This window comes from Pan troglodytes, chromosome X, assembly GCF_028858775.2.
Source record: "Pan troglodytes isolate AG18354 chromosome X, NHGRI_mPanTro3-v2.0_pri, whole genome shotgun sequence".
In the NCBI taxonomy this organism is placed as follows: Eukaryota; Metazoa; Chordata; class Mammalia; order Primates; family Hominidae; genus Pan; species Pan troglodytes.
Window position 1 is genome coordinate 9,267,922 of NC_072421.2, and position 11,703 is coordinate 9,279,624.

Below are 11,703 nucleotides of genomic sequence, written 5' to 3' on the forward strand. Positions count from 1 at the left end.
CCTAAAAAGATAAACACCCTCCCTCCTCTGAGATCTCATACAAAAAACTCCATCTATTGGGCTGAACTTGTCTGTTTACAAACAAGTCTTAGCCTAGAATAGACCCTAAGTTCCTCATGTACAGAGGTTTTAGCTCATCTTTGGAATTGTAACAATCCACTGATATTAGCTGAAATAAATGCAACTTATTAAATCAGTACTTTTTAAAAAAATACATTTCTATAGGTTTTTGGGGAGCAGGTGGTATTTGGTTACACAAGGAAGTTCTTTAGTGGTGATTTGTGAGATTTTGGTGCACCCATCACCCAAGCAGTATACACTGAACACAGTGTGTAGTCTTTTATCACTCACCCCCTTCCCACCCTTTCCTCCGGAGTCCCCAAAGTCCATTGTATCACTCTTATGCCTTTGCATCCTCATAGCTTAGTTCCCACTTACAAGTGAGAACATACAATGTTTGGTTTTCCATTCCTGAGTTACTTCACTTACAATAATGGTCTCCAATCCCATCCAGGTTGCTGCGAATACCATTAGTTCATTCCTTTTTATGTCTGAGTGGTACTCCATTATGTGTGTATACACACACACACACACACACACACACACACACCACAGTTTCTTTATCCACTCATTGATTGATGGGAATTTGGGCTGGTTCCACATTTTTGCAATTGCGTGTGCAAGTATCTTTTTTCATATAATGACTTCTTTTTCTCTGGGTAGATATCCAGTAGTGGGATTGCTGGATCAAATGGTAGTTCTACTTTTAGTTCTTTAAGGAATCTCCACACTGTTTTACTAGTTTACATTCCCACCAGTGGTGTAGAAGTGTTCCCTTTTCACTGCATCCATGTCAACATCTATTATTTTTTGATTTTTTGATAATGGCCATTCTTGCGGGAGTAAGGTGGTACCACATCGTGGTTCGACAAAGCAAGCAAAAACATAAAGTGTGGAAAGGACACCCTATTCAACAAACGGTGCTGGGATAATTGGCAAGCCACATGTAGGAGAATGAAACTGGATCCTCGTCTCTCATTTATACAAAAATCAACTCAAGATGGATCAAGGACTTAAATCTAAGACCTGAAACTATAAAAATTCTAGAAGATAACGTTGGAATAACCCTTTGAGACACTGGCTTAGGCAAAGATTTCATGACCAAATACCCAAAACCAAACAAAACAAAAACAAAGATAAATAGGTGGGACTTAATTAAACTGAAGAGCTTTTGCGCGGCAAAAACAACAGTCAGCAGAGTAAACAGACAACCCACAGAGTGGGAGAAAATCTTCACAACCTATACATCTGACAAATAACTAATATCCAGAATCTACAAGGAACTCAAACAAATCAGCAAGAAGAAAAAACAAGCAATCCCATCAAAAAGTAGGCTAAGGACATAAATAAGCAATTCTGAAAAGAAGATATACAACTGGCCAACAAACATATGAAAAAAATGCTCAACATCACTAGTGATCAGGGAAATGCAAATAAATCAGTACTTTTTAAAGAAAGAAACAGATTCAGCACCTATGCAGACAGTGATTTACATGAAAACAATCTACAAATGCTACATTTGTTCCTTTCTGGGCATTTTTTACATATTGGCTAATAAGGATAACTATTTTTATCCAATCCTCTTTACCATCAGGGAAAATGTCTCCCCTCACCTCTTTGAAACCATACACAAATTACATTTTTAAAATATACAAAGGATTGCAGGTCCTGGAGGATGTAGCTTTTTTGGGGTGTAGCTCCACTGGTTGCATGCTGAGTAAATCCAATGTTGGCTGATACCTGAACTATTGGGGCTCCCTTGCCTTCTTCCTAGACCTGCCATGTAGTACTGTCGTTAATGATGTCCTCTCACTCCAGCTACTGCCCACTTACCCTACAGCTATTTCAAGCTTGCCTGAACAGTGCATATTTTCACATTTCATTGAATTCTCAACAATGAGGGAGCATGATGTGCTTACCTACTAGGTCCAAGAATTGAAATCTTTTTACTGAAGTCATCAGGAGCCAGAAACTAAATTCAAGTAACAGAAAATCTTCTGAATCTGTTTCTTTATTTAAAATGATGTTTAAACTTTGTATACCCTCTCAATTTTTTGAAGGATAGTAAATGAAGTCTTAGCTGAGAGTGTAAAAGCTAAGTTATATTTTTACTTATTCTACCTACTAGCTTGAACAGGTCATTTCTATAAGAACCGAGTTGTCTGATCAGAAAAAACAAAAGTGTTGAATGGAACCAAGTGTTTCTGAAGGGAGGTGTCTTAGACTGGGTTTCCTAGAAGCAGAGGTTGAAATGGGGTTTCTCGGACATGAGGTAATATTGGGGCGGGGAGAGAAGCTCTCAGTAGAAGAGGGAAGAGAGGAAGCAGGAGAAGGCAGAGATAAGACCTGTGTGGGGATGGGCTCTCAGCCAGAGCCCTGCATAAGCCTGATCCCATGTGAGCTTTTGGGCATGAATTGCATTACAGAGCTGATTCCAGCAGGGGGCTGACCTCCTATATCCCCTGAGCAGAGAGCCAATTGCCATGGTCTGCGCACATCAAGGGAGGAGGATGCATGACCTTGCAAGCAAGATGGTGCCCATCGGCCAAAGGTTATTCCCTTAAAAGGAAGCAGCTGTAAGCTATTAGCAGCTGATACAGGAGCCGGGGGATGGTGGGGTAAGAGGCAAGAGGTCAACAACTGCATCGACTGGAGAAGGAATTGGTGTATATCACCTCTTTTAAAATATTTCAGAAAACTCCCCAAAATGACACATTTTCCTAAGATGATGGTGCAAAGAGAACTAAAATGTCATAACCATTCATTTTATCAATCAGCTCTGGTCATGGGGGCAACCTAATGCTAATCTAAAGCTTGAAAGAGTTATGGATATCTTTGATTAATGTAAAGAGGAAAAACTAGGTCATACTTAATAAACGCCATATGTTGATAGACAACCTGCTTTCAAAATATGGAGGCCAGGGTAAGTTAAATGGAAAAGTTGAAAGGTAGCTGACTTCAGAACCCTAAGGCTGTGTGAGCTTAGATGATGCCCAGAAATTATGTTATTCTATACTTTACACAAGGCACTGCAAAGAGACATTTTCAGTTATTTCTATTCCTATTTCATAAATAAAAATGCCTTTTGATAATATGGATATGCTTCATTAATTGCTGTCCCAAACCTCCCTTCCCCCCAAAATGGTATGAGAGTCAGGTTTCTGGACAGCAATACCAAGTAATCCATTGGAACTTCTCCATTTCTGACTTAATACAAGCAGTACCCCCTAACACTTTCATAAGTCTCTCTACCTTAACCCCAACATTTTATACTCACTCACTGAAACATACCTGGTAGGTGAGAACATGAAAGATGGTGAATTTATTGTGAATAAATATGATAACCTCCAAATTTATGATTACATTTTAAAAAGTGGGAACACTTGCACCAACAATATTACCTTTTTAATTTAGGTGTCCAAATACACACATGTGGATAAATAATATTATATACATATATATATATATACAGATATATATATTTGATATACTGCATAAAGAAATAAACAAGTTAGTAAGTGTATTTTCTATTGTTTTTTAAATGTTCTATTACAGTCACAATAAGGTAGAGTTTTAAATCATGTTCAAAGAGAAATACCATATTAAAAACACAAAAAATTGCAATGAATAGTATAAGGTTTCTTTTGGGTCAAATTCAGAACATGTTAGAAACGCAGCCAGAGAGCCAATAACTCAGACCAGGAAACACCAAGACCAAACTGCATCGAGTCATGGCTCTCCCAGCGGCTCTCTAAATGCCTGGCCATCCTGCAATATAACTGAAAACTCAGCACAGAGCAAAGGGACACATCGTAGGCTGGGTATGAGCACCACAAAATCCGTTCCTCTGAAATCTGTGAGCCTGGGGCTGATTTGTAGCTGCTGGGGTTTTGATGCGCTAATTGTTTGTTTACTTTGCCTTGGAGGAGAGGCTGGCCCTCTAAGTGGAATGATCTCATCACCAGCTTCATTCTCCTTTTTGCCAAAACAAACAGCTTCCAATTACTGCTAGGAAGAGCCTCTGATCTCTAATCAGCTACCGAAGGGAGCCTATCGGTGGTACTTTATAGGGTGAATAACGTCCCATTAAGGAAGAATCTCTTAACATCAGTACAATTCTGGAACCCTAGGGCCAAGCTGCCAGCAACCTGCTATTAGTCTTCCAGCAGGATCCCATCCACTTTCTCCCTGGGCATTCTGAAATCTGGCAAAGACACAGACACACATACACACACACCCCGCCTCACTTGCCCACGGACTACTACTTTTCCTCAAACCCTACTCTCTTGAGCCTCCATTGAGAAAACACAGGCAGACAAAGAGCAGGTCCCAGGCCTGCCAATGCTGAGATTGCCAATGGCAGGTCCCAAGCCTGCCCATGCTTAGGGAACTGATTATGTTTAGAGCTTAAGACTCAGCTACACCTGTGCCATCATGGGCAGACCCAGAGGAGGTCAGAGGAGCAGGAGTGTCCAAGATGAAGCATATGGCATGAAGTCACTCTCAAATGCATCAAGAGTCACCTATAAAGAGACAGGGCTTATCTCAGGCACCACCTCCCTCCTTTCCTTCTTCTTTAATCTTCTAGAGAAGTTGAGAACATAAGAGGAGAGATGTTTCTCCCTATGTGAGCATATGTCAGCATCGTACCCTTTAACATTACAGGTGACCCTATGAGGAACCGCCACTCCAAAGTAGGTTTAAACTTTCCCAGATGGCTGAATCTTTGACATACAAACAAAGCAAATTAGGTCAGTTTCACAGATGTATGAACAGTGCAGTCCACTACATGCTCACAAGAGGACCTAGGCTTGGGGTATGCTCTGCAATGGCCATGCTGAAATTCTTTGAGTTTGAGTTTTGTATGTAAGAGTCAATAGCACACTGCAGTACTCACTGGAGAGTGGACATGTCAGCTCACAACCAATCCTGACTCCCACCGCACCCTCACCTCTCCAGGACAGGTTCTCACCGCCCATTCCCCCATCACCTGGCACCTCAGGCCCCACTGGCCTTCTGCTCCCCACCTCCCATCACATGATCCCTGCCCACTATGGTCCCTGCAGGGACCAGGCATGGGTGTAGGGAAGATCAGGGCTGGCCATATGCATGTCGTACAGTGTCCCATGGTATGGTTGTGTCTGTCCCCATTCCATGCTAGTAGCATGATGGTGTGTTTGGTGGGTGGCCAGCACGATTCTGAGACACTGGAATGGCACATCCACTGAGGAGGATGCAATACACCTGGGAGTTGCCCATCTGCTGGGGGCAGGAGCAGCTGGCCTATGAAGGGGAGGCACCTGGCTCAATTTCCAGAGGACCTGTGCCAGGCAAGAGTACAATCCCTGGGTGCAGCAGCAGGCAAAAGAGGGGACCTGGCCAGCATCATGCCTGAGCACATGTGTCTGAGCCCAAGGCCCTAGGTGCCTGTGAGACATGAGTGTTCCCTGGGCACACCCCAAAGCCTTGGGGGAGCCTTCTCTTCCTCCTTCCACCATTCCCGAGTCTGGCCTGTTGGACCCTCTGGCCATTTCAGGGCTCCCTCCAGGAATTAAGTGCTCTGATATTTACATGTAAAGCTGGCATTGCACAATATAAAGAAGAAGAGTTAGCGTCATGCTAAAATTAAACTTTTAAATTTTCTTCACTGAGAACAACATGGATAGGAAATTTAAAACACCATGACAAGTTAACAGAAGCAAGTGGCAGAAGAAAGGAAAACGTTTTATATCTTATTTCCTTTAACAAACACTTTTTTTCTTGCTAAGAGGCCCCACATTTTTATTTTGCACCAGGCCCTGAAAATTAGGTAGTCAGTCCTGAAGTAAATTTTCCAGCTAACCAACGAAATCTTAAAAATAGAAACAAAACCAAAAGCTAGAAGCCATCCTCACTATTAACCCAGCTAAATCATCAATGAACTGTGTGATGAGCCAACTTTTCAAGACCTCTGAGTTCTTCCCTAATTTAGTAGCTGCCTCCTAGGAGTGTTGTGGGGATTAAAAGAGTAGTACTTGTAAAATACCCAGAAGAGTGGCTGCTCCTTAGTAATCTTCCGGGTAGTGCTAGCTGCTGTATTACCATCACCTGCATCACCCCAACATGTTTTGCATCCTGATTGCATCTTGCAGGGCAGGTGCTTCTCTCCCCCACTGGGCATATGAAGGGTTAACATTCAGGAAGGTGATGTGATGCACCCAAGCTACCCATTCGCGACGCTACAGAGCCTGGGTGTAGAGCAGGTCTGCCCAGCCCCAAAGCCCACTTCCCTGTTCCATACCTCACAGACCCACAGCTCCTCTTCACTCTGCTAACCGCACATATGTATTCTACTTGTGAGCCTGAAATAGCTCCATGCCAAATGACCTGGACAAAGCATCCTGGAGCCAGATACTAATATTTCAGGAGGTGCTAACATGCACTGTTTCTTTTCGTGAATGAAGGGCAGCATTCAGTAGTGAAATGATGGGGTTTCCATCCCATCTTCCTTTCTTCCTTTCCAGGTCAGAGCAGTGTTGGATTACTCAGGTATCCCTGGTCTGCATTCCCACCCCCATGCCTCAGTACTGAGTCCCTTGTGTTTTTGGGCGTGGTTGACAGCCACTTTGTGCAGGTGGGGCAGAAACAGCCTGCAGACCTGGAGGTGTCAGGTGTGCACATCTACCCACTGCTTTTCTGTCTTGTTGCTGAAGGGCTGGGCAGTGGAGGACAGTGGGGACAACTGGGGCACAGACTATGAGACGACAGCTTCCTCTGCAGGCCGACGACAGCAGGTCACTGCCCCAGGGAATCTGTGTCACTGCCTACACCATGAGTGCATAGGTTGCGCTCTCCTGAGGCAAGGCCTGACAGCTTTCATAATTGAGAGTCCACATACCTGGCGGGCATCCAGGCTGGAGGCCAGGCAAGCTTCTCCCATCCTTAAACATGGCCTGAAACCGTGCAAGAGAAGATGGAAACAGGCACCTGCTCCAGAGACAGCTTTATGGGTGGGCTCATTTGCAGGAGTTGGGGGCGGGGGTGACCCTGTAGGAAAGCAATCTTCTTAAGACTTCCCGTAGCCCAGTCATGAGTTGTCTGCAGACTGATTGCTCCACCTTCCTTCCTTTTTTTTTTTTTTTTTTTGAGACAGTCTTGCTCTGTCACCCAGGCTGGAGTGCAGTGGTGTGATCTCGGCTCACTGCAACCGCTGCCTCCCGGGTTCAAGGATTCTCCTCCCTCAGCCTCCTGAGTAGCTGGGACTACAGCATGCACCACTACACCAGGCTAATTTTTGTATTTTTTGTAGAGACGGGATTTCATGTTGGCCAGGCTGGTCTGGAACTCCTGACCTCAAATGATCCGCCCGCCTTGGCCTCCCAAAGTGCAGGGATTAGAGGCATGAGCCACTGCGCCCGGCCCATCTTCCTTCTAATTATTAAAAAAAAAAAAAAAAAAAAAAAAGGAAGGCAAGCGGTGGGGAACAGGGAAGCTTGGGGTTTTATAAGGAGAATGTGTTGCTGGCTTTTCAGATCTTAAAAACACTTAATCCCTGCAATTTAGATAAATCAGATAGGCATTACCAGGTTAGGGTTAAGGCTCCCAGAATGGCTTTGCAATTGATTACAAACACAGCACTTATTAAGTCTTAACTGAGTAATTTGCAGCTTATTTCACCCCCAGCTAATTAAAATGTAATCAGGATTGTCTAGCAATGTGCATTCTGTCAGCAGTTTTTCTTCCAAAGAGAAATCATGCCAAGGAGACCACAAGAAAAGCCTTTCACGGGAACTGGCTTCATCTAAGCTGCTGCTTTAGCCACTGAAACTGTAAAACAAATAAATTACAGCACTGACAATTCAATAAAAAGAAAAAAAAAGGTACTCTTTCTCCCTGGGAATAGGCTGCTCCGTTTTGTTTTGTTTTCTGTTGTTTCAAACAATAGTGTGGCATCTTAGGAGAGTGACTTTCAGGGTAGGACTCGGAGGGCTGGAAACCAGGTGCCTGGGGACCGGCCCTCTCCTGGCTCTGTCCAGGATGTCTGGGTAATTTCACCACAGGAGGTGAGCACTGGGTCTTCCATTCCCTGAAGACGCAGAAGGACTACAGAGCGTGCCCATTTCTCTGACACCCACGAGACGCTGCTTCTACGACTTAGAACAAACTCAACTGCACACTCGCGAACGCGCCAGCTTCACCAGCCAGTTCAAGATCATCCCCGAGTGTAAGGAGAATCACTTCCACATTCCACCCTTATTAATATGGCCTCCTCTGGCAGCTTAATTCCCAGGGCCTCTAGGGGGGACCCCCCCCCCCCCCACCCCTTGACCCAGCTCCGGCAGGAGGGGCGCCCAGTTTAAGAGCCAAGGGTTTGGCTTCCAGTTCCCGCCCAGCCAGGGGACCCCCTCCCCCCAGCCCCCATTTCTCCTTTTGGTCCCTCCAGAGTTTCTCTGAAGCGAGAAATTGGGAACTTGGAACAGGTGGGCACCTAGGGATAGAGGCGAGAAGAAGAAGGAGAGAAGGATGAGAGAAGAGAAAAATAAGCGGAGGATTTCAGAGCTCGCACGCACGACAGGGCTGGTACAGGCAGCAGCTGCAATCCCTCGCGCTGAGTCCGGAACCTGCTCTCGTGCGCCCACCCGCACCCGGAGCCTCCACGCAAGTCCCGCGGGGGTCCGCGCCACAGGGCAGAGTCCCGGCAACCCGCTGGAGCCAAGCGCGCGGCTCCCGGAGCCTCCCACACAAGCGCGCGCGCACACACACATACTCCCCAACCTCAGGCTGAAAGAACCTACGTTCGGGGTTTGGGGGACGGTTTCCCCGGGACTCGTTGAGGAGTATCCGAATACGGCCCCGCCAAATCCCCTGTCCCCGGCACTTCTTCCCTGACGCTCTATGCTAGTCCAGGGCAAGACCTCGAATCTTTGGGGTTCCGAATTGAGGCGCGCACAGCCACCCGCACCCCCAACACGCGCATACACGCACCCTGGAACACGACTGGGCACAAGTACCCTGGCTGGGGCTCTAAGGGTGGGCAGCGAGCTCTGAGCCCTCAGAGAGTGAAAACCATCTTTCAAAAGAGACAAAGTGTCGGCCCGCGGGCACCTGCGGGGCTGGGGCTCGAGGTGAGGTCCCCGGGCGCAGCCGGACGCGCCTCCCGGACTCCCTCCCAGTGCCCCGGAGCGCCTGGGACTTTGCGGGAGTCGCCGCCCGCCCAGAGTCTCGCGCACTCCAATTCCCGGGAAACCGCCACATCCACACACCCACTCCCAGCATCCACGACTCTCCCTCCCCAGGGAAATCGCCTTTGGTTTCCTGCTGGGAAGGAGGGAGTTGGGGCAAGATGTCTCGGGCTTCTTTTTCTTTTCAGGAGCCGGGAAGAGGCTGGAAAGGAGAGTTCCAGCACCCCGACTGTAAGACCCACGCCCAGGGGAAGCCAGGATCAGCCCGCGGCGCTGGCCGAGAACTTTGCGAGCCCAGGCTAGGAGGCGCGCGCCCCGGTGCGCCCACGCCGCGGCCGCAGCCCCAGAAAGAACCCGGGCGGGGGCCTCCCCGTACCTGGAAGTGCTGGAAGAAGGCGGAGATGCGAGTTATCTGCAGGCTCAGGCACCTGGAGGCGCAGCGGGCGCGCTGGACGCTCCCGGCAGACAGCGACTCGTCCAGCCGCCGCGCAGCAGCCGCGCCGGGGCCGGCCGCCAGGCAGCCGCTGGAGGCCGCCAGCCAGAGGCAGAGGGTCAGGACCGCGCCGGGCACCCCGGGCACCATGGCTGCGGGTCGAGGGCGAGGGCGCCGGGCGCGGGCCGAGGCTCCCTGCTCCGCGCCGGGGCTGCACTGCTGGGGACCAGGCAGCCGCCGCGACTGAGCCGGAAAGTTCAATCCTTCAACTCCGGCCGGACCCTCCTCGCCGACCTCCCTCCCAGCTCGCCCTCGAGGGGTGGGGTGAGGGGGACAGGAGGCCGCACCATTGGCTGGAAGGCGTGTGAGTGACAGGGGGGCCGGGCGCAGGGCCCATGGGCCGGTCTCGTCAGCTGCGAGCCCGGGCGCTCCGGGGGAGGGCGACGCCGAGCGGCTTTCCACGCCGCGCAGGTCTCGAGGGGCCCGGCTCCCACGCAGGCGCCTCTCCCGTCCGCACTAACCGCTTCCTGCCCCTCCCACCTTCCCCCTCCGTCCAGGTAAACCTCGGTGTGAGCAGGTCCAGGCCTGCCAGGAGGGGTGCTCCCTTCAGCAGGAGGGAAGAGGCCTCAGGACCCCCAGGGGCGTCCCACCTGCCTGGGGATTGACCCCGCGCCCCTAAGTGGCTTGCTTTCTCCCCGACCTCCCCTGGGTCCAGGCTTTTCCCACGCTTTCACATATTCAAATTTCCTTTGCCCAGGTAGTGGAAAGAAGTGAAGAAAACAAATGGCAGTAAGACAGACGGGGAGGGGAGCGTGGACATTTGCCCTACAGTGTCCCGGAGACAAATTCCTCCTTCTCTCCCTCTTGCATTTCTTCCGTCCTTCCCGCATCCCTCCCTCCCTCCCGCACTGTTTTCCCTGGAGACAGTCTCAGTGCATAGCTAACCACCTTTAGGTCCACACGCCTTGTTTCCTCAGGTGTCTGTTTTTCTAGTAAGCCTTGCACGCCCCAAAGTGAGTGATTTATTCTAAATAGACTTGCGTCTTAATCTCTTTCTTTCCCCACGATTTGCCCGAGCCTCTTGACTCAGGCTTTTTAGCTTTGGAATGGCTGCTCCGTCCTCTCCTGTCGTTTTTGTCTAGTGTTCTCTCAGCACACGAATTCTCCCTCCCCAGCCAGGATCCTGCCACAGAAAGACAGGAGGCATTGATAAGACACAACTTGTAACAAAGCTCTACACTCCCCTGAGCCCCATCAGGAAGTGACAGTCCCCTTGCAGGTAGGAGAGCCCAGAGAAAAAAGACCCAGGCACACTCCTATTCGAATGGACAACAACTGACTGCTGTTCCTTTGTTCTGACATCTCCACCCTCTCCTACCCAATTGCACTTTCACCTTCGAAAACGGGATCTCCATAAGCACCCAGCTAAGCACAGTCAGGGTATCTAGATGCACTCGCTCTACTCAAAGCTACATCAGAAGGCTGGAATCCTCTTTGCACAAAGCCTATATAGTTGTTTTGCAATTTCCCACCCTTTTCCCTATTCTTATACACAGGTTCCACTCTGCAATTTTGAGATCTGCCTGTTAACAAATTGCAATGACAGCCATCTGCAGCTATCCTATTATGAGTGCTTTTCAAATACATCATCTTACATGTGTATTTCTTCACATAGCTTAAATCAGAAAGGCCAGTCAAATTAATTGGCCTTGGTGTGTTTCTCAGCGAGTTAGAAAATCAGGGTCATCTTGTTCAAAAGGTTCTATAGGCAAAGCCAGTTTCATGGACATGCAAGCTGTACAATGGTACAGTCGCACTCTTAGAAGGCCTGTTCTGCCATCACCATCCTGAAACTCTTCACAATTTTTGAACAAGTTTCCCTGAATTTTCATTTTGCATGAAGCCTCACAAATTATGTAGCTGACCCTATCTGTAGGTTTTAGCCATGACAATCCCTTACTTCAGAGGTCCTTAACCCCAAGGCCTTGGACCAGTACCTGTCAGTGGCTTGTTAGGAACTGGGCCGCGGCAGGCCAGGGAACATTACTG

At 48.5% G+C, this 11,703-nt stretch overlaps 1 protein-coding gene across 1 annotated transcript in view; it reads right to left on the reverse strand.

The window, feature by feature from the left end:
- The window catches only part of ANOS1 (anosmin 1), a 203,254-nt gene extending 193,279 nt beyond the window's left edge, over nucleotides 1–9,975 (reverse strand). Inside the window, exon 1 of the mRNA XM_016943751.3 lies at nucleotides 9,598–9,975. Within this exon, the coding sequence (XP_016799240.1) occupies nucleotides 9,598–9,804 (207 nt within the window). The 5' untranslated portion in view covers nucleotides 9,805–9,975. The remainder of the gene's footprint in view (nucleotides 1–9,597) is intronic.
- Nucleotides 9,976–11,703: the final 1,728 nt, after the last annotated feature.